This window comes from Lampetra fluviatilis, chromosome 14, assembly GCF_964198595.1.
Source record: "Lampetra fluviatilis chromosome 14, kcLamFluv1.1, whole genome shotgun sequence".
NCBI lineage: Eukaryota > Metazoa > Chordata > Hyperoartia > Petromyzontiformes > Petromyzontidae > Lampetra > Lampetra fluviatilis.
In genome coordinates, this window is record NC_136288.1 from 10,301,620 (window position 1) to 10,327,269 (window position 25,650).

The 25,650-nt window shown below is 52.1% G+C and overlaps 1 protein-coding gene across 1 annotated transcript; it reads left to right on the plus strand.

The window, feature by feature from the left end:
• Positions 1-2,477: 2,477 nt before the first annotated feature.
• On the plus strand, positions 2,478-24,803 carry PPAN (peter pan homolog). The gene is made up of 12 exons (XM_078862694.1): positions 2,478-2,621; positions 5,562-5,732; positions 6,741-6,842; positions 7,416-7,466; positions 9,134-9,304; positions 12,182-12,258; positions 16,064-16,171; positions 16,965-17,088; positions 18,250-18,328; positions 18,659-18,788; positions 20,725-20,909; positions 22,382-24,803. The coding sequence occupies exons 1-12, from the start codon at positions 2,610-2,612 to the stop codon at positions 22,882-22,884; spliced, it is 1,713 nt and encodes a 570-aa protein (XP_078718820.1). The 5' UTR covers positions 2,478-2,609; the 3' UTR covers positions 22,885-24,803.
• The last annotated feature ends 847 nt before the right edge of the window (positions 24,804-25,650 follow it).

Here is a 25,650-nt window from a genome sequence, read left to right on the forward strand (position 1 = left end):
GGTAAAGTCACGTAGAAGGGAAGTAATAAAATAATTAAAATAAAACATAATAAAATAATTCTCACGACGTTTCGGCTACAACGCAAGCTTGGCAGTGTCTCATTCTTCACCTGAAGACGGCTGCTTGCGTTGTAGCCGAAACGTGAGAATTATTTTATTATGTTTTATTTTTATTATTTTATTACTTCCCTTCTACGTGACTTTACCGAAAGAACCAAGAAGATGAATCCCTGCATTCACGAAAGCTTTAAATCCAAAGCTATATTACTCTTTTATAATAAAAAAATACTTTCTAGATGTTTTTTTTTATATATATAACGGGGAAGAAAGAGCAGAGAGGAGAAGAAACTCTCCCGTAAAGCCCTCTCGTCGTGGGACCAGCAGCCAGACATCGGCACCCAACTCCTGAACTCGGCGCTGCTGCTCATACACGCAACACAATGACAGCACACGGATGGACGCCGAAGTTTAGCAATAAACAGCGAGCGGAGACGGAGCGGGTCCACGGGGAGAAAAGCCTCCAGCAGCTGGCGAATGTCAAAGCTGCCACGGGTCAAAGGTTACATTCATAAACATTGCTTCTGCGAGCCATGTCACCGATGTTTGTTGAACTTCTTTCGCACCGTACGTAGCCAATCGTACTAATTGGCGGTGCGTGGGAAGGACAGCAAACTTAACAGAAAGCGTGAGTTTTTAAATTATATTTGAAAATGCATAGCCCCAGTTACTTCTTCATAGCAGAAGGGACTCGTAGAGACCCACAGAGATCCATAAGGGGTTGCCAGGTAGGGCACTGATAAGGGGTTGACAGGTAGGGGGCCGTCCATACATGACGTCACGTATCTGGGGGGGTCAGACATTTGTGACGATGTGTGACGACGTTGGAGGGTTGATAAATGTGACGTCACATTAAAATTCTCAACTTTAAATAAATATAGAATTTAGATTTAAAGCTTTCGTGACTGCAGGGATTCATATTCTTGGTTCTTTCGGTTAAGTCACGTAGAAGGGAAATAATAAAAATAAAACAATTAAATTCTCACGACGTTTCGATTGCAACACAAGCAATCATTCGATGATGATCATCTGATGATTATTGCTTGTGTTGCAATCGAAACGTTGTGAGAATTGTATTGTTTTATTTTTATTATTTTATTACTTCCCTTCTACGTGACTTTACCGAAAGAACCAAGAATATTAACATAGAATTGTTATAACAACACTAATTGTTATAACAACACTCCTACAACATCATAGTGCAGCGCCACATTAAATACGCACTACAATGACAATAGTTTAAAGCGATTTGAAGCATGTTTTATTTTCAAAATGGAAATGTGGTTTTGGGGGGGGGCAGAGCTTTGTGACGTCATATTTAAGGGGGGTCTCATTTTTTGAGACGAGGGGGGGGTCAAAAATTGTCAAAAATCGCGTGACGTCATTTATGGACGGCCCCTTATCTCTATTTTGTACTCCTATCGTTATTGTTGTTGTCTGCTGCTGTAACTCGCTGACCACGTGCCCATACTGGACATCCGTGAAAATGAAAAGCGCTTCATAGCTCTTCGGATTGCTCCTCCTGCTGCTACTGCAGTCGACATAAAGATGCCGATTCTCGATACAGCCCAAGTCCCTCCTGTGTCGAGTACATAAAACAAGTAAACCCGTAAAAACAAAGTTTTTCACTCTAAATCCTTTATATGCGTGGCATCGGGGCGGCTAGAGTCCTCTCGTCCTCTGGCTTGAGATGGCTGCCACCTATGGGTCAGATGATTGTCTGGCAGCATTAACCAATTGGTAATTAAATATTTTTAAAAAAAATCCCTAAACTGTAAAATTTTGGAATTTTTTTTTCACGAAAATGCATTGTCACACACAACGAGTGTGTGTGCAAAATGTCAGCTCGATTGGATCACGGGAAGTGGGTTAAAAAACTACCGAAAGATTTGCACGGTCCTAAGCAAGCAAGCGAACTTAATATAAAGGATTTAAAAACAATAATCCATCAATTCTAGCTTTGAAGCTTTCGTGACTGCAAGGATTCACACTCTTTGGTTTTTTTCGGTAAAGTCACGTCGGTAAAAAAAATTGAATAAAATAAATGAAAAAACAAAATTAAATTTAGTTATTTAAATTTTTACCGAGATGACTTTACCGAAAAAACCAAAGAGTGTGAATCCATCATCCATTCCCTGGGGCGTTCGGTGTCTGTGAGCGGGTGGCAAGGGCTGGGACACGCTCCTGCTCCTGCTGCTGATTTCCCACTCAAGTCGGTGGCGTCGTCGGAGTCATCTCAGCATCGCGCAGCTACATCGAGCCCCGCCCACACCCCCCCCCCATCGCGTCTCCTCAAACCCCCCTCAACCACCACGAGGGGGAGCCCGAGAGGTTGAAGGCGGCGGGGGGGGGGGGAACAAAATCCACCCGGAACCTTTTTGTTGTTCGTCGGTTTTTGTTGGTGCGCGGCGGAATTCCGCCCTGCGAGGAACCGGAAGTGGCTCCTGGGGCCTCGCCGCGCACGTGGGAACGGAGAGCAGACGACGAGAAGCAGCAGCAGCTACAACTACAGCAGCTACAGTAGCAGCTACAGAAGCTACAGCAGCAGCAACATGGGGAAGAAGGTGAGGCACAGAGACACAGACACACACAGAGATACAGAGAGAGAGACACACAGAGAGAGAGAGAAGCATGGGGAAAAAGGTGAGGCACAGATAGAGAGAGATACAGAGATACACGCAGAGATACAGAGAGAGAGACACGGAGATACAGAGAGATATAGAGAAGCATGGGGGAGAAGGTGAGGCACAGATAGAGAGAGATACAGATAGATAGACACAGATACAGAGAGATAGACGCATGGGGAGGAAGGTGAGGCACTCACTCACACAGAGACACAGATAGATAGACACAGAGATACACAGAGAGCTAGACACAGAGATACAGATACATAGATAGACACGGAGAGAGAAGCATGGGAAAGGTGAGGCACACTCACACAGAGACACAGAGATAGACAGACAGACACGGAGAGATAGATAGACAGAGACACAGATATAGAGAGACCGACATAGAGAGAGACAGAGATATAGATCGACAGATAGAGGGGACAGAGATAGACACAGAGGTAGAGACAGAGTGATAGACATAGAGGTAGAGACAGAGTGATAGACAGAGAGAGAGAGACAGAGAGATACAGAGCGAGAGATATAGAGAGGCAGAGATAGAGAGGTAGAGATACAGAGAGACAGAAAAGAAGGCGAGAGAGCTAGATACACATAGATACAAAGAAAATGAGAGAGATACAGAGACAGAGATACACAAAGAGATACACAGAGGTGAGAGGTAGACAGAGATTTACATAGAAACAGTACAGAGAGAGAGATACAGGGAGAACGTGAGATACATACAGAGTTATACACAAGACTATACAGATATAATCGGAGAGATTCACAGAGAAAGACACGAAGGTATATTCACTGGCACAGACAGTATAAAGTGAGATACACCCAGAGACGCAGCGAGATATACAGAGAGCTGTATACAGACACGTGCTGAAATACAAGAGATCGAGAGACGGAGACGTACTCGCTTAGATACACGTGTTGCCCCGGGACAGACACACACGTGTACGTACAGGGATTCACGCAGATACCCACGCATACATATGCGCACAGTGATACAGAGAGGTACACACATGCACGGAGAAATACAGAAGCACGCGGACATACGCCGGCGTGCATACAGAGACGTATATATGTAGAGACACGCGCAGCGAGATGCCGGCTTCCTTTCCAGCCACGTGTCGTGTCTTGAGGCCTCTCTCCACAGAACGCAGCAAGCAGCAGCAGCAGCAGCAACTCGCCGGTCCCTTCTCAAAGCCACGCGTCCCTCTCGGCGTCTCTCTTATCTCTCTCTGAAGTGATCACAGGGTTTTGGGGAGGTTTTCTTTGTGCCTATGCTTCTTTGCGCAGCGTTGCATTCTGACTGTCGCCTGATGATGCTGGTCGTAATCGCTTTGCGAAACGTCGTAACTCGAATTGTGTGTATGCTGTGCGCGTACTGTCCAACACATACCGGTCTAACGACTGGGCACGTGTTTGTTTTACTGGTAGGAACCCACTGGTTCCACCAGCCCACAGGGGATTATTGTGTCCGTCCGTCGTGCAGGGAGGGGCTGGGTGGGGAGGGAGGGGCTGGGTGGAGGGTGGGGGGTGGGGAGGGGCTGGTCACCCCGTGGTGCCCTTATAAAACTCAACGTTTAACCTACTCACGCCGGCTTGTGCCCGCCCTCACAGTCGGGCATATTTGCGGAATACACCACGCCGCCGTTGACCCTGGCCATTGACCGAGCAACCCAACGTTCCTACCAGCTCCCTCCGCAGGACTGTGTGTTCCAGCAAAGCGGAACACTTTGGTACCAGTGTTAGGCTTGACAATGGGTGGAACGGCCGCGTGATTAGTATCGGCACTCCGCACCTCCGATTAGCACGGTTGGCTACGTACGGTGCTAAAGAAGTTCAACATACACATATCATACATACAACTTTGGAAAGGGGCAATGGTTGTAGCAGTCGAGCCAGGGCTTGGTGATTTGGGTGCACGTGTTTGTTTTTGGCTCGGCTCTTTGCTCGAATTGATGTTTTAGGGTCAAAGACAGAATCACCCGCATAGAGTTTTATCCTTTGCATTCGTTTGAGGATGAATAGGGGGGAAACATTTCATTTATCAGGTGCGGGCCGATGGGTTTGTGGAGATGTGGCCACTGCATTGCACAGCGGTAGACGTGGCTGTGCAATGTTGAAGGTCGGCAGAGAGCGCCGCCGTGTCGATATCGTTCAACCAGGAGACAAAATAAACCCATTGAGACACGTGGCACGTCGCCTCGACTGCAAGTGCGACCCCAACCGCACGAGACAGTTGAAGTTGCCTATTTGGTACGAGGTTAACCCCAGTCTTTTTTTCACGGTAGTGCAAGTACCTTACGCTTGAATTATACATCCAGGTTTAAGCCTGTGAGCCATGCAGTAGCGCGACTAACTCTGTCCAGTCCGCCGGTGTCGAAATCCAGCCGTTGGTGATATGGTACGGCGCGTGGCTTGGTTCAGGTGGCCGCAGTCACACTGCGGGGTCGGCTGTAACGACCCCACGTGTGCACGGCGAGCCGTCGCTGGTCTCTCGCGGCTCCACGGAGCCGCCACAGTTTTCTTGACAGATCCAAGTCGTGCGGAGCAGTGGATGGGGGGCAGAGGTCGCAACCGGGTACCCGATACCCGTACCCTACCCGATACCCGGCTATCCGTACCCGGCCGGGTACGGGTACCCGTTTGCGACCCTGGTGCGGCCGGGTACGGGTAAGGAATGAAAACCCGTTTGCGACCTCTGATGGGGGGCGGGGGGGGGGTGATGCTCGACGAGGTTTTTACGAGGAACCCGGCAGAGCTCCACAGCGGTCACCAAAGCGGTGTTCATTGAACCCGGTGACCCCGCACGTGCGGCGCAACTGCAGTTGTCCGCGTGCGAGCGATCACGTGGGGGGGGCTGTCGTTTCTCTGGGGCTGCAGACGCGCAACCAGCGCAAGGCGGCGTCGCTGGCGGAGCAGGCGGCGCAGGACGCCTTCTCGGGGGTCCCGCACACCCTGGTGTTCTCGCGCGGTACCCCGTCGCGCACGCTCACGCAGCTCGTGACCGACACGCGGCGCGTCATGCAGCCCTACACCGCCAGCAGCCTCAAGGTTCGCACGCAGCACGGCCGCCACGACTCGCTACACACACACACACACTTGCTCCACACACACACTCGCTACACACACACACACCTGCTCCACACACACACACACTCGCTCCACACACACACACTCGCTACACACACACACTCGCTACACACACACACTCGCTACACACACACTCTACACACATACTCTGAACACACTCTTTGTACACACACACTCTCCACACACACTCTCTGCACCCACTCTCGACACACACACTTGCTGCACACACTTTCTACACACACTCTACACACACTACACAAACACATACTCTGAACACTCTGTACACACACACTCTACACACACACTTTCTACACACACTCTACACACACTCGCTACACACACTCTCGACACACACCAATCATCAACAATTACAGTATCTGTAATTTAATTAATTGTGATTACATGTACTAATGTCACGCTCGACTGAGAACTCTTGGTAGGACCCTCTTCATTAAGCACTGAGGCCCGGGTAGGCTTTGCTAGTAAGGTTCATAATCTTCTTGGTTCTTTCGGTAAAGTCACGTAGAAGGGAAATAATAAAATAATAAAAATAAAACATAATAAAATAATTCTCACGACGTTTCGGCCACAACGCTAGCAGCCGTCCTCAGGTGAAGACCAGGTCTGTCGGGGAGACAGCGTCTGACTGAAACACCACCACGCTGTCTCCCCGACAGACCTGGTCTTCACCTTAGGATGGCTGCTTGCGTTGTGGCCGAAACGTCGTGAGAATTATTGTATTATGTTTTATTTTTATTATTTTATTATTTCCCTTCTGCGTGACTTTACCGAAAGAACCAAGAAGATGAATCCCTGCAGTCACGAAAGCTTTAAGTCGAAATTTAAGGTTCATAATCACAAAATCAAATCTCTTCTGCAGCTCAAAGCCCGATCGTGATTGTGCATGGCAGATCATCGCTTGTGGAACTGCGTCGCCTCGTGCGGTTCTCCATCCCTCTGGGTGTGCAGGTTGGCCGCAAGAACGTCCTCAAAGATTTTGTGACCGTGTCCGGACCCTTGGGCATCACGCATTTCATGATTTTCTCCAAAACTTTGGACGGCATCAACCTGGTGAGTGGATGACTTACTGCTCCCGTGCTGTTTCTGTTCTGGAAAGGGGCGTTCAACCGGTGTGTTCACTATTGCCCTATTTTGGTAAATTCTCAAATATGAATTCCTTTCGAGAAGATATCATGAGAACACGAATTCACCCATCTCTCTCCCCCATCCCTTCTCCCTCACTCCTCTCGAATCTTCTGCTCACAACCTCGGTGCCACCTTCAACTACTCCCTCTGACACTACCCAGACTCTCTGATCTCACCTGTTCAGCAATCATAACATCCCTCCCCTCCTCTCACTCTCTCCACCGACACGACATTGCTCTGCCGGATTTAAAACCTCCCCCCCCCCCCCCACACTGCTGCTTTACTTTCCCAACTCCACTGGCTCGCTGTCCACTATCTCTGTCCTTTTAAATATCTCACTCTTGTCTACAAATCCCTCCATTGTCTTGTCCCACCGTATCTTGCTTCTCTCGTATCTTCTCGCCACGTGTTGATGGTTACCCGTCGTGTGTTGCGCACCCTCATTAAGTGAGCGACGACCATGATGCATGGAGTGCGTGGTTCTTTTCTATCCCACAGAAACTCGCGCGCATTCCCAACGGACCGACAATAACCTTCAAAGTGAATGAGGTGAGCAGTCGTTTTATATTTTACCGCAAAATGGTAATCGATATTTAAAAAAATGTACAACACCCACAACAGGGTCAAGCAAAAATGTAATCCTATCTTGTGCAACACTGCCAGGTGGCTACACCCGTAGCAGTACTAAAACCAACACATTTTTATTTTACCAGTTAAAGCTCATTGAGCTATGTAGCTCTTTTTCAGAGGTGACCCGGCCACAAATGATAGCTCGACAAAGTGGTTTCTCGTCACGTGGAGAGTTATAGCAGCAGTCAAATACTCTAAACGTGTTTAGCGGTGATTCTAAATGTGGAGGGAACAACCGGAGGACCCGGAGAAAAATCCGCGCCAGCAACCAGGACGGCCACTTGGAATCGAACCATGAACCTGTGCAGCGTGCGGTGAATGTGCTACCCAGAGGCCACGTCTCGTCCGTGGTGACGGGATGACCGCACCATGCCACCGGTGTCTCCTCGGTCAGTCGCTATCGTCTGTGTCCGTGTCTGTGACCGGGCTGTTTACGACGTAGTTGAGATGAACATCGTGGTTCAATTGCTTGGCTCTCTGTATGCTCCCATGAGTCATCGTTAACACTCGTACAGTATTCACTCACTTGAAGGCAATGTTGCGTTTATCCCGAAAATTACAATTTCCTCGCACAGTGTAAACATTTGAAATATTTCACCTCGAATATCTCTTGATGGAACGTTTCGTTTCCCAGGGTGTCTGTTGAGGCACGCGTAACAAACACACACAATGACACACAGCCAGGGCATGTGAACCCAGCCGTGCTGTCCACTGCCCCGCAAGGACTTGGTCACCACACGAGGATTGCAGTGGCCATTATTTATTTTCCTGCCTGTGAACCCCCTCCACACGCCGATCGATTGTCGTTGCCCTCAACAACCACGTCCAGTGCCCACCACCAGCCACCAGCGGTCCCGTGCCTTCCCTCACCCCGAGCGCCACTCCCCTTTTATCCTTTTCCCCCCTCTCACGTCTCCGCCCCATTCCCTTCCTTCAAACCAATCCCTCTGCTTCCCTTCTAACCGCCTCCACGGGACCCCTTGCCTCGTTCAAATCTCCCCGCCTTCTCCCGCATTCAAAAACCTTCCGACCAATCGCCACCGAGCAGGCCGCATCACGGTTCTCCGTGTGCAGCGAGCGCCCCGCGTCGTGTCGGCTACGGTGAATGTGGTGAATGTGGTGAATGCCGTGAATGTGGTGAATGTGGTGTCCGTCTCGCAGAGGTCGCAAACGGGTTTTGATTGCTTACCCGTACCCAGCCGCACCAGGGTCGCAAATGGGTACCCGTACCCGTACCCGGCCGGGTACGGGTACCCGTTCCCTACCCGTACCCTACCCGAAATGAGTGACAAACGGTTACTCACCAGTGACTCACGGCCTACCCGTACCCGGCCGCACCAGGGTCGCAAATGGGTACCCGTACCCGTACCCGGCCGGGTTCGGGTAGCCGGGTATCGGGTAGGGTACGGGTATCGGGTACCCGGTTGCGACCTCTGCCGTCTCGACCCCTCCCCCATCGCGGCGTCCTACAGAGATGCTTGTCGCGAAGATACCCGACGTCTTAGCGGTAGTAACGGTGTGTGTGTGTGTGACGGTGTGTGTGTGGCGGTGTGTGTGTGTGTGGCGGTGTGTGTGTGTGTGCGCAGTACTGCCTGCACAGGGACGTGGTGTCGTCCATCAAGAGGCACCGCATGCACGAGGAGCAGTTCACGACGCCGCCGCTGCTCGTGTGCAACAACCTGTCGCGCGAGCACACGCACCTCAAGCTCACCGGCGCCATGCTGCAGAACATGTTCCCCAGCATCAACGTGCACAAGGTGCGTCAGCCGCCGCCACGCGCTGACGCCGCGGTGGCGAGATGTTAACTACCTCGCCTGGTATGCAGGAGGTCGTGGGTTCGATCCGGACCTTGACGCCTGCTGTATATGTGGAGTTTGCACGTCTCTCTCTCTGTGGCCATGTGGATTTTTTTCCGGGTCCTCCGGTTTTTGCCTTCACATTTAGAAACGTGCGTTTAGAATATTTGGCTGTTATCAAATTCAACTTGATGAACCACTTCGTGGCCAGGTCAGTGGCCCTTACCTGCTAAGATAAAAATGGATTAGTCTTTTGTTTTTCTCTGCACCTCTGATTAGTGTGTTTGGCTACGTACAGCGCAAAAGAAACTCAACACACACACGCATAAGAGTATGGGTCTCGATAGGTCTCTATGCCTCTATACGAGTCTCTTGATCTCCATGGGTGTCTGGGTCTCTTCCTTCTGATATTAGGAAGTCACCGGAGCGATGCATTTAAAAAATCTCAATTAAACACTCGTGCTTTTTTGTTAAAGCGTGTTGTCCTTCCCCCGCACCTCCGATTGGCACGGCTGGCTGTGGAAGAAGTTAACATACACACACATAAATACAAATATACAACACAACAACAACCGCCATTCGCCACTAAGTGGCGGTGACGTCACCACGACGCTTGTGCCAGGCCATGTGCACCTTGAGGCCACGTGAAGTGTCGAACGCCCGCTGGCAGGAGGTCACGGGGCAGACCCAGGTGCCACGGGTCGACTGACCGAGATGACCGAGATGACTGGCTGATGCACCACCTGTGCCCCCTACTGTACCAACTTGCTGTGCTTTAGCCACCCGGCGCTCGTTGTTGTGAGCGTCGCTCCTCCGCCCTCCGTTGTTGTTGGAGGGCGACTGCCTCCAACTGCCCAGTAGCGTCCTTCACGAGCCTCCTCCACTGAGGCCGATCTTGACACCGCTGGTACCAGTCATCGGCAAGTCCACTCAGCTCCACATCCTCCTGTACCACATCACTCCATCTCTTCTCTAGCCCGTGCCGTGCCCGTTTAGCCCCCTCGATCCGGCCGAACAAAAGCTGTTTAGGCATGCGGTGGCTGGGCATGCGGGCTACATGACCCAGCCAACGCAGCCTTGCCTGCCGGAGGAGCTCACTGATGGGACTTTGCCCAGATCTTTCAAGGACTTGTGAGCTCCTCACACAATCCAGCCTGGTTAAACCCAGGATGGATCGTAGGCAGGCCAGCCTAAATGTTTCCAACCGGCGAAGATGCTCCACTAGGGGGGTCCACGTTTCGCAAGCGTAGAGAAGGGAGGGAATGACCGTGGCCGAGAAGACCTGAAGCTTCGTGCGGAGCGACAGACCAGGTAGCTTCCACACAGCGTTACGCAATCGATGAAAAGATATTGCCGCTCGACTGATTCGGAGTGAGACCTCTGCTGATAAACTGGAGCCGGTCATAAGCACACTGCCCAGGTATGGGAAACTCTCCACTCTCTCCACAACTGCCCCATCACCAATTGGGAGTTGTGGGGGTGGAGTGCCCGATGGTACAAAATACCCAGGCAGGTGCTTAGATTTGGTGGGGCTGATGGTAAGGCCCCACCTCTTAGTGGCACGCTCCAGTCTCAGCAGCAGCGTCTCCAACTCCTCGTCTGAATGAGCAGCTATTACCAAATCATCGGCATACATAACGTGGTTGACCAATAGGGAGCCATCCCTTGATCGCACCCGGGCGTCGATCAGCCTCCCATTATATCTGTACAAATGGAAATTCCCCCGGTACAGCTATTGAAGGCTTCACGAACTACGCAGTCGAAATAGATGTTAAATAATGTGGGAGCCAGAGGACATCCCTGTCGCACCCCAAGGTGTACAGGGAAAGGCTCCGACTCCCGGCCACGTAGTTTTACCCGGGCCCGCTCACCATCATGAAGGTCCTTAATGATCGTGAGCAGAGGGTCAGGGACTCCGAAAGCACGAAGAACAACCCAGAGCCCAGTCCTACTGATGGTATCATAGGCCTTGACCAGGTCAATAAAGCAGAGATGTAGGTCTTTTTGGAATTCCCTACACCTCTGCTGTAGCAGACGGACAGAAAATATGGCATCTGTGCAGGACCGCCCTTTCCTGAAACCGCATTGGGGCTCCGCAAGCCTCTCCTCAGCGTGCCTAGCAAGGCGATTTTGAATAATCCTTGCCAGGACCTTACCCGGCACACTGAGGAGTGAGATGCCCCTGTAGTTGTTACAGTCGGTACGGTCCCCCTTCTTAAAGAGGGGGACCACCAGGGCATCCTTCCAGTCCTGCGGAACCCTTCCAGTGGTCCAGACTGTTGTTATGATGTCATGTAGGGCAGTCTGTGCACAAACACACACATAAATACACACATACATAAATACAAAGATACACACACACACATAAATACACACATATAAATACATAAATACACACACACACACATAAATACATATACACACATATACACACACACTGTGAGGGCACCACTTCCTGGCTTGCCAGGGACTTGCGTTGCAGCAAGTGGGGCTCCGTCTGGGTTCCTTCTATTTGGGGATTGGGTGTGGGCCTCTCTTGGTACGCGTGGGGTTTCCTCCGAGGGGTTCCCCCCGTGTTGGCCCGCACGTGATAGACGGTCGTTCGTGGAGTCGACCAAAATCTCGCAATGTCGGACCACAGAGCTCGGGCCGTGGTTAGCGCCGGTTCTGTCCGCCTTCCCGTCCTCCTTGTGGACGAGCAGAGAGACTGGGATTCTGTGCTGCGAGATGGTGGGAGTCGTGGCACGCCGTTCCGTGCTGCTGCTCACGAGGATGAGCAGATCCCGTGGGGTCCGATCGCTCGTGCCGATTGGTCACTCGTTCTCGGTGCTTTGGCAGGTCCGGCTGAACACGATCAAGCGCTGCGTCCTGTTTCACTACGACCCTGACACCAAGCTCATGGACTTCCGCCACTAGTAAGAGACTCCTGCACGCACGCACGCACGCACACGCGCATACACAACAAAGACTAAGATCCCCTGTATAGCCTTAACAGACTGTTGGGGCAAGTGCTATTCGCGAGCACCTATGAAGGCTCCTCCAATTAGCACGGTTGGCTACATAAGAAATGCGAAAGAAATTCAACATGAATACTTGCACACGAGCACCACGCCCGGTCGTCTTTGTCTCCCTAGTAGCAATGGTTACACATCGTCCTAGGGGAGGCCCAGGACCGGTTCAGATAATCGTCACTGGTTTTGGCCGTGAGCGGGAATCGAACTCGTGTCCTCGGGTTCGTAGCGCAGCGTAGCGCTGACCGTTACACTACCGCTCCCCATCGCAGACACACGGATGCGTACACACAGACACCCACACACAGACACACACACACAGACAGACACCCACACACAGACACCCACACACAGACACCCACACACAGACACACACACACAGACACACACACACAGACACCCAGACACCCACACACAGACACCCACACACAGACACCCACACACAGACACACACACACAGACACCCACACACAGACACCCACACACAGACACCCACACACAGACACCCACACACAGACACCCACACACAGACACCCACACACAGACACCCACACACAGACACCCACACACAGACACCCACACACAGACACCCACACACAGACACCCACACACAGACACACACACACAGACACACACACACAGACACACACACACAGACACACACACACAGACACACACACACAGACACACACACACAGACACACACACACAGACACACACACACAGACACACACAGACAACAACAACAACAACAACCGCCATTCGCCACTAAGTGGCGGTGACGTCACCACGACGCTTGTGCCAGGCCATGTGCACCTTGAGGCCACGTGAAGTGTCGAACGCCCGCTGGCAGGAGGTCACGGGGCAGACCCAGGTGCCACGGGTCGACTGACCGAGATGACCGAGATGACTGAGATGACTGGCTGATGCACCACCTGTGCCCCCTACTGTGCCAACTTGCTGTGCTTTAGCCACCCGGCGCTCCGCTCGTTGTTGTGAGCGTCGCTCCTCCGCCCTCCGTTGTTGTTGGAGGGCGACTGCCTCCAACTGCCCAGTAGCGTCCTTCACGAGCCTCCTCCACTGAGGCCGATCTTGACACCGCTGGTACCAGTCATCGGCAAGTCCACTCAGCTCCACGTCCTCCTGTACCACATCACTCCATCTCTTCTCTAGCCCGTGCCGCGCCCGTTTAGCCCCCTCGATCCGGCCGAACAGAAGCTGTTTAGGCATGCGGTGGCTGGGCATGCGGGCTACATGACCCAGCCAACGCAGCCTTGCCTGCCGGAGGAGCTCACTGATGGGACTTTGCCCAGATCTTTCAAGGACTTGTGAGCTCCTCACACAATCCAGCCTGGTTAAACCCAGGATGGATCGTAGGCAGGCCAGCCTAAATGTTTCCAACCGGCGAAGATGCTCCACTAGGGGGGTCCACGTTTCGCAAGCGTAGAGAAGGGAGGGAATGACCGTGGCCGAGAAGACCTGAAGCTTCGTGCGGAGCGACAGACCAGGTAGCTTCCACACAGCGTTACGCAACCGATGAAAAGATATTGCCGCTCGACTGATTCGGAGTGAGACCTCTGCTGATAAACTGGAGCCGGTCATGAGCACACTGCCCAGGTATGGGAAACTCTCTACTCTCTCCACAACTGCCCCATCACCGATTGGGAGTTGTGGGGGTGGAGTGCCCGATGGTACAAAATACCCAGGCAGGTGCTTAGTTTTGGTGGGGCTGATGGTAAGGCCCCACCTCTTAGTGGCACACTCCAGTCTCAGCAGCAGCGTCTCCAACTCCTCTTCTGAATGAGCAGCTATTACCAAATCATCGGCATACATAACGTGGTTGACCAATAGGGAGCCATCCCTTGATCGCACCCGGGCGTCGATCAGCCTCCCATTATATCTGTACCAAATGGTAATTCCCCCGGTACAGCTATTGAAGGCTTCACAAACTACGCAGTCGAAATAGATGTTAAATAATGTGGGAGCCAGAGGACATCCCTGTCGCACCCCAAGGTGTACAGGGAAAGGCTCCGACTCCCGGCCACGTAGTTTTACCCGGGCCCGCTCACCATCATGAAGGTCCTTAATGATCGTGAGCAGAGGGTCAGGGACTCCGAAAGCACGAAGAACAACCCAAAGCCCAGTCCTACTGATGGTATCATAGGCCTTGACCAGGTCAATAAAGCAGAGATGTAGGTCTTTTTGGAATTCCCTACACCTCTGCTGTAGCAGACGGACAGAAAATATGGCATCTGTGCAGGACCGCCCTTTCCTGAAACCGCATTGGGGCTCCGCAAGCCTCTCCTCAGCATGCCTAGCAAGGCGATGTTGAATAATCCTTGCCAGGACCTTACCCGGCACACTGAGGAGTGAGATGCCCCTGTAGTTGTTACAGTCGGTATGGTCCCCCTTCTTAAAGAGGGGGACCACCAGGGCATCCTTCCAGTCCTGCGGAACCCGTCCAGTGGTCCAGACTGTTGTTATGATGTCATATAGAGCAGTCTGTGCACAAACGCCACCCTCCCTCAGCATTTCGCCTGGGAGATCATCTCTGCCCGGTGCCTTCCCTGGTCTCAGACTCCGGATCGCCCTCAGTACTTCCTCAACAGCTGGAACCTCAGCCAGCCACTCACAGGGGGTGACCTCTTCCAATATTTGAGGCACCGCAGCCTTAGCAGGGTTATCCCCACTTTGTGCCATGATGTTTTCCTGGCTGAGAGATTTTCCCTCCCCCAGGACCTCACAGAAATGCTCAGCAAATCTGCAAACCTGTTCCTGGGGGTCGGAGATTGGATCACCGTTTTTTCCTCTAATGATGGTAATAGGTGTGGCGCTGCAGGTTACTTTTTTGATGGAGTTAAATAGTGATTTGTGATCGCGGGCTACTGAGGCAGACTCCATCTCCTCAGCAACCCGCGACCACCACCCATCCTTGCAGCGTCTCACGGCTCTCCGACACCCACACACAGACACCCACACACAGACACCCACACACAGACACCCACACACAGACACCCACACACAGACACCCACACACAGACACCCACACACAGACACCCACACACAGACACCCACACACAGACACCCACACACACACAGACACACACACACACAGACACCCACACACACACAGACACCCACACACAGACACACACACACACAACGCTGGGTTGCTATACCCCCCCCCACAGCCCGCTGTACAGTAGCAGTACCTACAAACTGTACAGTAATATCTACCCACTCTATAGTCGTATATACCGACTCTATAATAGTATATATTGACTCTATAGTCGTATATACCGACTCTATAATAGTATATATTGACTCTATAATAGTACTCACTTCACAGAGTGTAGTGGTGAGGCCTAGCCCCGTGCAGAGCCCCCGGCCTCGCCTAGATTGCCCAGCCGGCCGAGGTGTGCAACTTGGCAGGCTGGGGCTGGGCCGCTACCCCCCCACCATCCCCCCGCCCGCTCTACAGTAATAGTACGTAAGCTCTATAATATTAGTATTTACCGGCCCTATAGTAGTAATTGCACACAGTGTAAACATCGCCACTAGGGAGACAAAGGCGGCCGGGCGTGGTGCCGGCTACCCACCCCCTCGTGGGTCGTGCCGGCCTTCAGAGGTGCTGCTCGCTAACAGCACTTGCCCCAACAGTTTGTTAAAGCTATACGGGGGATCTTTGCCTTTGCGTGTGTGTGCGCAGCAACTTGAGGGTGGTCCCTGTTGGCATGAGCAAGGGAGTGAAGAAGCTGCTGCAGGAGCGATTCCCCAACATGTCGCGGTTTTCAGACATCAGCGACCTTTTGTTAAGGTTCGTGCTCGTTGCGATTGCCTCCGGCCTGGCAGTAGGGCACACCTCGAGGTCTGTGCCTGTGGGGTGAGCGTGCTTGCGCGTGTGTGGGTTGTGTGTGCGTGTGGGGAGTAGTGGCGTAGTGGTGAGCGCACTCCAGAGGTCGCAAATGGGTTTTGATTCCTTACCCGTACCCGTACCCGGCCACACCAGGGTCGCAAACGGGTACCCCTACCCGTACCCGGCCGGGTACGGGTAGGGTACGGGTATCGGGTACCTGATTGCGACCTCTGAGATGAAGCCATGTTGCTGGCGCAGGTGGGTTGATTCTAGGAACTTGAATTGTGAGAAGAGACGAGATGTTGGGAAATGAGTGACAAACGGTTACTCACCAGTGACTCACGGCCTACCCGTACCCGGCCGCACCAGGGTCGCAAACGGGTACCCGTACCCGTACCCGGCCGGGTACGGGTAGCCGGGTATCGGGTAGGGTACGGATATCGGGTACCCGGTTGCGACCTCTGGCGCACTCCCCGACGGCAACCCGAATTCAATTCTCACTCACGAGCTTAAACAGTGGCGAACATTTGAACTGGTCCTGGGCCTTCCAGAGGTCGACTCAGCCTTAAATGAGTATCTGGTGTGGTGTGTTAAGATCAGCACTGGGGTGACAAAGGCTGGCCGGGTGTGGTGCTGGCCACACCCCCTCCCTCGCGTGTCGTACCGGCCTTCGTAGGCGCTCGCTAACAGCACTTGCCCCAGCAGTCTGTTAAGGCTACACGGGGGATCTTTGTGTGTGTGTGTGTGCGTGCAGGGGAGGCAACCTCTCTGAGAGTGAGGCGGAGGTAGATGGAGACCACAACATCACCGAGCTGCCCCAGTCTCTGTCGGGCCGCGGAAACATGGCCGCCCAGCAGAGTGCCGTGCGGCTCACAGAGGTGGGGATGGATGCGGCCGCGTCCGCGCGCCAACACAACTACACGCGCATTCACGGTGGCGAGATGTTGACGATCTCGCCTGGTACACAGGAGGCCGTGGGTTCGATCCTGACCCTGACGTCTGCTGTATATGTGGAGTTTGCGTGCGTCTCTCTCCCCGTGGGCGCGTGGAATTTTCTCCGGGAACCCCGGTTTTTCCCCTCCACATTTAGAATCATGCCTTTAGAGTATTTGCCTGCTTTCAATTTCCATGCTATAAGACACTTGGTTGGGCTATCACCTGTGGCCAGGTCGCTTCTGAAAAAGAGCTTAATAGCTCAGTGGGCCCTTACCTGGTAAAATAAAAATAGTTTAGTTTCAAAGATTCCCCGTGCGGCCTTGACGGACTGTAGAATAACTCCGGTCCGTGCTGCCACGTCACTCCTGACTTCGCGCTGCCTGGCGGCATTCCCTCTAAACAAGGAAACCACTCGGGGCTGGGAGTGATTCCTTGTGAGACTCTGCGACAGCCACGCTCCGTGTACCGGGGGTCACTCTGTGTGTGTTGGGGGTCACTCTGTGTGTGTTGGGGGTTAGTTCGCGTTGGTTGCCGTTGTTGGCGACGACGTCGGTGAAACCGTTCTCGCCGCTCGTCACACTCAATCAAACTTTATCAAACTTTTTATTTGCGTCCCCGCCTACTGGTGGCGCTAACGCGCTACGTGCGTTGTTATCGGCTTGCTTCTGTGTTGAGAGTGTGGCGCTGTGTGCGTGCGTGTCTGTGTACGTGCTGATGGAGCCTGATCCACACTTTACCGGCGGGCTTTCGACTCTTCATGTGGCCTCAACGTGCGCCTAGCATGGCACGAGCGCCGTGGTGACGTCATCGCCACTTAGTGGTGAATGGCGGTTTTTGTCGTTGTGACCGTGTGTGTGTGTGTGTGCGTGCCTGCCCAGTTGGGGAGCGGTAGCGTCGCGGTTAGCAAGCCGCGCTATGAACCCGGCCACCAGAGTTCATTTCTCGCTCACGGCCAACACCAGCAGCAGTTATGTGAACCGGTCCTGGTTCAGACCAATCCCTCGTGTGCCGACCTTCATAGCTGCTGCTCACGAACAGCACTTTCCTCAACAGTGTGTTAAGGCCGCACGGGGGGATCTTTGTTTTTTTGTTCCTGCCTACAGATCGGTCCCCGAATGACTCTGCAGCTGATCAAGATCGAGGAGGGCCTGTGCGAGGGGAAGGTCCTGTTCCACGAGTTTGGTAAGCGCGACGCCATCGCGCCGTGCCGACATCCCACGGATTGGCGACGCGACTCGCCGCTACTCGCGCCCCCGTGCCTCCGCGTCCGAGGGAGCGCCGTGTTTCCGTCCGGGGGTCGTGCGGTGCATCGCGACAAGCTTGCGGCGAACACGCCGAGTTGGGAGAACAAGAAACAAATAAGCGACGCGTCCGCTCGTTCCTCGCTCTGTCGAGCTCCCAACGTGAACCCTTGAACCCGAATTTGTCTTAAAGCGGGAACTTCCAAGCCACGGTCCTGGATAACGATCTGTGTGCCCGCGCGCGCGCGCGTGTGTATTTGTCTCTGTGCAGAGCACAAGTCGGAGGATGAGCTCGCGAAGATGCTGCGTCGACGCGAGGCCAAGCTCCTGCTGAAGGACGAGCGACGGCGCCGGCAGGAGGACGACGTGATGCGCAAAGTGGACGAGCGGGAGAAAAACCGGTGAGCAAGCACAGAACCATACACCTCCAGCACAGGGAAACACAACCACGCACCCCTGTACACACCATGTCTACCACACACCCTGTACACATACCATGTCTACCACACACCCTGTACACACACCATGTCTACCACACACCCTGTACACACACCATGTCTACCACACACCCTGTATACACACCATGTCTACCACACACCCTGTACACACACCATGTCTACCACACACCCTGTATACACACCATGTCTACCACACACCCTGTACACACACCATGTCTACCACACACCCTGTACACACACCATGTCTACCACACACCCTGTATACACACCATGTCTACCACACACCCTGTACACACACCATATCTACCACACACCCTGTATACACACCATGTCTACCACACACCCTGTATACACACCATGTCTACCACACACCCTGTACACACACCATGTCTACCACACACCCTGTATACACACCATGTCTACCACACACCCTGTATACGCACCATGTCTACCACACACCCTGTACACACACCATGTCTACCACACACCCTGTATACGCACCATGTCTACCACACACCCTGTATACACACCATGTCTACCACACACCCTGTATACACACCATGTCTACCACACACCCTGTATACGCACCATGTCTACCACACACCCTGTATACGCACCATGTCTACCACACACCCTGTATACGCACCATGTCTACCACACACCCTGTATACACACCATGTCTACCACACACCCTGTATACACACCATGTCTACCACACACCCTGTATACACACCATGTCTACCACACACCCTGTATACACACCATGTCTACCACACACCGCTGTATACACACCATGTCTACCACACACTGCTGTATACAACAACAACAACAACCGCCATTCGCCACTAAGTGGCGGTGACGTCACCACGACGCTTGTGCCAGGCCATGTGCGCCTTGAGGCCACGTGAAGTGTCGAACGCCCGCTGGCAGGAGGTCACGGGGCAGACCCAGCAGGTGCCACGGGTCGACTGACCGAGATGACCGAGATGACTGGCTGATGCACCACCTGTGCCCCCTACTGTGCCAACTTGCTGTGCTTTAGCCACCCGGCGCTCCGCTCGTTGTTGTGAGCGTCGCTCCTCCACCCTCCGTTGTATACACACCATGCACCACACACCCTGTGCTGGTGCCGTGTTTCCATGTCTACCACACACCCTGTATACACACCATGCCTACCACACACCATCCACCCAGTGCCATTTTGAGCAAGGAGCCACTTTTAATGTTGCCCGGAGAGGGAATCACTCTGCTTGTGACATCCAAAATGCTAACGATGGTGCCGCTGCTGCTGCTGCTGCCACCGCTGCTGCTACTACTACTGCTGCTGCTGCCACCACTGCTGCTGCTGCTGCCACCGCTGCTGTTACTACTACTACTGCTGCTGCTGCCACCGCTGCTGCTGCTGCTGCCACCGCTGCTGCTGCTGCTACCACTGCTGCTGCTGCCACCGCTGCTGCTGCTGCTACTGCTGCCACCGCTGCTGCTGCTGCCACCACTGCTGCTGCTGCTACCGCTGCTGCTACTGCTACTGCTGCCACCGCTGCTGCTGCTGCTACCACTGCTGCTGCTGCCACCACTGCTGCTGCTGCTACCGCTGCTGCTGCTGCTGCTGCTGCCACTGCTGCTGTCACCACTGCTGCTGCTGCTACCGCTGCTGCTACTGCTACTGCTGCCACCGCTGCTGCTGCTGCTGCTACCACTGCTGCTGCTGCCACCACTGCTGCTGCTGCTGCTGCTGCTGCTACCGCTGCTGCTGCTGCTGCCACTGCTGCTGTCACCACTGCTGCTGCTGCCACTGCTGCTGCCACTGCTGCTGTCATCACTGCTGCTGCTACCACTGCTGCTGCCACCGCTGCTGCTGCTGCCACCGCTGCTGCAGGTTGCGCAGCCTGGCCGGCATGAAGCGCAAGCTGTCCCAGGTGCAGGAGGCGGACAGCGACGCCGAGGACCCGTGCTCGTCCGGGAAGCCGGGCGGCGGCGGCGGCGGCGGCGGCGACGTGGAGGAGGAGGAGGACGACGAGGCAGAGTTCTACCGGCAAGCGGTCGGGGAGGAACCCGACGCAGGTGGGTGGGGAAGACGCGCGCCGGGTGCACTCGCGGGACCGCGGGAGGTGGTCGCGCGTGGAGGCGCCCGTCCTCTGCGCGCTGCCCGGGATGTGAGGGGCTTCGCGCGCGTTGCTTGGTCACGCGCTGAGCCCGGGGCGCACAGACCGGCTCAGCCTGACTGGGGTCCCCCCCCCCCCGAGTGCCCAGGAGGCACTGTGCTTGGTGCCTACGAAAACTAAACGGCCTACCAAACAAACATTTAATAATTTTGTTGTTGTTTGTGTGATAAAAAATTTAACCAAGATATCTTCTTGAATAAATATATATTTATATAGCGAAGATAAAAAAAGGTGTATATACAAAGAGGCAGAGTCATGTCAATGTCATTCGTTTTTTTTTCACAAGGTGTGAGAAATAAAGACCGGAGATAAATACTATTTGGTTTTTTCGGTAAAGTCACGTAGGTAAAACAATCAATACAATAAAGTAAAGGAAAACAACTAAATTAAATCACGACGTTTTGGAGGTTTCCTCCAAAACGACGATGAATCTCTCGATTTTTTTCATTACAAAATTAGCAGTAACTTCTTCAAATGGTGTTTTTCGCACTCATTCATTCTTTATGCCACTCCATTTGTTGGCTGCTCGTTGCAATTACTTGGCAGTGCTAACGAGGCATCGATTTGCTTGACTGTAAAATAACACTCAAGCAAATCTTTAAGCTTAAACGAAAGTAAAGCAACTTGGCGCTCACCACGCGGCATCCTTTTAAAGCTGCGTCATGCGATATGATAATCGTAGGAAAAAATTGTTGAAGACATTTTTGCTTCTAACATTTTTAAGCTGACCTTGTGTTTTTTTCAATAATTTTAAATGACATCTGCTTATCTGTGGCACGCAGCACACTTTCCATCGAATGAGTGCACAGACTAAAGAATGAACGCGTCAACAGTAATGACATCTGTCCAGCCGCTGGACAAAGTGCCGCGTGAAACAAGCGGAGTGACAGCGGTGGTGGTCGTGATGTGGGGCATCTGCAGTAACAACTGTTGACAATTATCTCTGAAGGCCGACTTAACACAAGTGCCTAGGGCCTTACAAGAACATTAATCTGACCCTGCCTACCCGGCGACAGGTTTTATTGGACCACGCCGTTCACAGTCGGCGTTTAACTGTGTGTGGTCTATTGGCGTTCTTCCTGTTGAGGATTCAGACGCCAACGCTTTGGCTCTGCACTCTCACTTTGTTTGATTGTGAATCCCTCGTGCTGTTGGCCTGAGAAGTTTGTGTTTCTTCCCACGTGTGCGAATGTGTTCCAAAAATATCAGACGGCATCTTCACACGCAACTTCAAAGCTCGACACGGTTTCTGACGAGCGTGAGACACCGCAGGTCAACACGCACGTCCACAGTGGTGGGCACCCGATGCACGCCCTGCGTTTTCTAAAGTGTTCCTCTCTCTCTCTCGCTATCCCTCCGTGCTCCTCACAGATCTCTTCCCAGCCAAGAGACGAAAAACTTCGCACGAAAGAACTCCCAACCGCGGTTACGACAGAAGCGCGAGGGGCCGCGCCGGGGGGAGGGGTGGGACGGGTGGCGGCGGGAAGAGGGGTGGGAGCTTTGGGAGTGGACGCGGGGGCAGCGCCGACCGAGGGCTCGCTCGTAGGGGCAGGGGTGGCATGCAGGGCGAGAGAGGCAGAGGGCAGCGGCCCGCTGGTGGTCGTGGTGGTGGTCGTGGTGGTGGTCGTGGTAGTGATGGTGGTCGTGGTGGTCGTGGTGGTCGTGGTGGTCGTGGTGGACGTGGTGGTGGTCGTGGTAGTGGTCGTGGCAGTGATGGTGGTCGTGGTGGTGGGAGTCCAGGGAGGGGCTCTTCTCGGGACAGGGGAGGTGCGGGGGCGAGGTTCAGGACCCCGGAGGCGCGCAACGAGAGGTTGAGGAACAGCAGGCCCAAGGCTGCCAAGGGTTCGGGTGCGAGAGGTAGGAAGTTTAAGTGAAGAGGCATCACAGCGGAGCAATGGGAGACGCCAGCGCGGCACGCGACTGCTGCTGCAGCTGCTGCTGCAGCTGCTGCAGCTGCTGCAGCTGCTGCTGCAGCTGTTTGAGGGCGCTGTGCGGGCGACACAGGCAGCACATTCAGATCCGTCACCATTCGCCACGGCCAGGACTGACAGGCATTGTCACAGTTTGGTATCTTGATTCAAGTAAAGAATATAACTTTTTTGTTTCATTTGTACCATATCATTTGTATCGTCTACGTAGAATGTTATCGTATGTTCGCCGGGCCCAAGCGTAGCATTTACTTTTAAGAAAACCCACGATTTGTTTTTATACAATGCAACGATTCTCCCACCTTCCCGTGAAATTATTTATTGATATTCGGGGTCACGATTCAAGATTCGATTTTTTTTTATTGACATTGTGCTGAATGTAACGGCCTCTCGTTGCCGATTAAAATATCGATTCCCGCTTGGATGCAGAGGATGTATTGCGAGATGGTAGATCGACATTATCCCCTAAACAGCCGGTGCCATCTATTTTCGACGATGCTGCCGAGAAGGCCGTGTGGCTGATGGGATGTGCTGAACAACCTTTTCCGTGAAGGGACAGATGTGTAACTGAGTTGTACCGTCTGCTTGTTCCCCGTTATACGCTCCACAACGACGCATGATGATGATTTTCTTGGGGCACAGGGAGGTAAGTAGACTCGGTTATCCGTGTGCAATTTATCCGATTTGAGGATTAACTGCGCACCTGAGATTTTTTATAAATTAATAACTCATGGATTTTCCCTTAAGCCCCAATTAATAATCTAAACACTGTTACACATTTTCTTGGTTCTTTCGGTAAAGTCACGTAGAAGGGAAATAATAAAATAATGAAAATAAACCAATAAAATACAATATGTGACTTTACCGAAAGAACCAAGAAGATGAATCCCAGCAGTCACGAAAGCTTTAAATCGAAACTGTTACACATTGTTATTCTTGGAAAGGTTCATTACAAGTCACACGGTGCTCTAACCGAACACATATGTGCTCTGGTTAATCCGAAAGCCACGTGATCGCCTCTACAGTACAGTAGTTGCAGTTATTTACAACAGTGGGCGGAGTTTGATTGATGTTGGTTGGCATGGCTCTGCTGCTGTCCACTTGGTGGGCTGAGTCATCTGTGCGGGAGCAGGAAAATTCCGTCACTGAGCACGCGCGTCGATCAGTCGATAATTTACTTGAAATAATTATTTTGTTCATTAACAAACAACATTTTCTTTTTGATTTAAAGCTTTCGTGATTGCAGGGATTCATATTCTTGGTTCTTTCAGTAAAGTCACGTAGAAGGGAAATAATAAAATAATATAAATATAAAACAATAAAAATTATCACGACGTTTCGACTGCAACACAAGCAATCATAACATTTTCTTGCTGTGAATTTCACACCTGATGACGATTGCTTGTGTTGCAGTTGAAACGTCGTGAGAATTTTTATTTTTTATATTTATATTATTTTATTATTTCCCTTCTACGTGACTTTACCGAAAGAACCAAGAATAACATTTTCTTTACTTCAAAATAATGTTTTATCTTTAGTAGTGGGTTTTTTTGGCATAGAGATCCATGGAAAATTGATACTTTTTGGATTATCCGCGATTTTGAATTATATCCCCGGGGCGTCCTCCCCGTCATGAACGCGGATAACCGAGAGTCGGCTGTAGATGAGTGGCCAAGAGGAGTGGTGGAGATGGACGGAGATCGCTTGGCGTGAGGGCAGGGAGGAGGTGGTGGGAGTGAGTGCGTAACGTTGAAGCGTCTCACTCACGAGCTTGAGTGGAAAGTTGTTCGCACCACGTTGTTTTCAAGTTGAGATGAAATGTGGGAATAAATCTGCCCCTTTTTAAGTGAGAAACATGTTTGGCATCGGGGTCTCGATTGTGGTTTATTCACCTGGAAAGCTTTCTGCTGTAGCAGTCTTCGCCTTGGCATGTTGCGAGTGATTTTCAAGGAAAGTAACGAGGTCGATTTACACGATAAAATCATCGCTAAATTGTGCAAATACTTTGTGTGTCTCGACAATGGTTGTAAAACATGGTAAAGCAACAGACACCACCTCCTTATGTCTGTTCCCCAACCAAAATAGACATCCCATCAGCCACGGCCTCATTTTCACATTCGGATTCCACGCAAACAAAATACAGATTGTGAAATGTATTTGGACAGTAGGCACCCTGGAATTTCCAAACGCAAACGACGAATTTGTAAGGCAAAATATTTTTTTTCTCATTATGAACGCTCCATCAGCTATTTTATGCGTACAACCACTCGGTTAATAAATCGTTATTTGTAAAATGAAAAGATGTATTACTTTTCGATTTAAAGCTTTCGTGACTGCAGGGATTCATCTTCTTGTATTACTCTTAGATTTTTTTTCGGTAAAGTCACGTAGATAAAAAATATAAATTTATTTTATTTTTTACCTACGTGACTTTACCGAAAAAAACCTAAGAGTATGAATCCTTGCAGTCACGAAAGCTTCAAATCTAGAAAAGATTTCTTGTTACACAAACGTACAGGGGAGATGTTAATAAGTCCACAAAGTAGAGTTATCATTTGTTAGCATCAACGAGGGAGGCTTCGCCGTCAGTCCCCACGACCGGGGGGGGGGTGACCCTCGGTGGCCAACGAGTGTCCCAATGCCAGCATCGTGGTCATCTCGTGGTCACCATCAGCCTCGACCGCACCGCAGCAATCACAGCCTGAAAAAGGT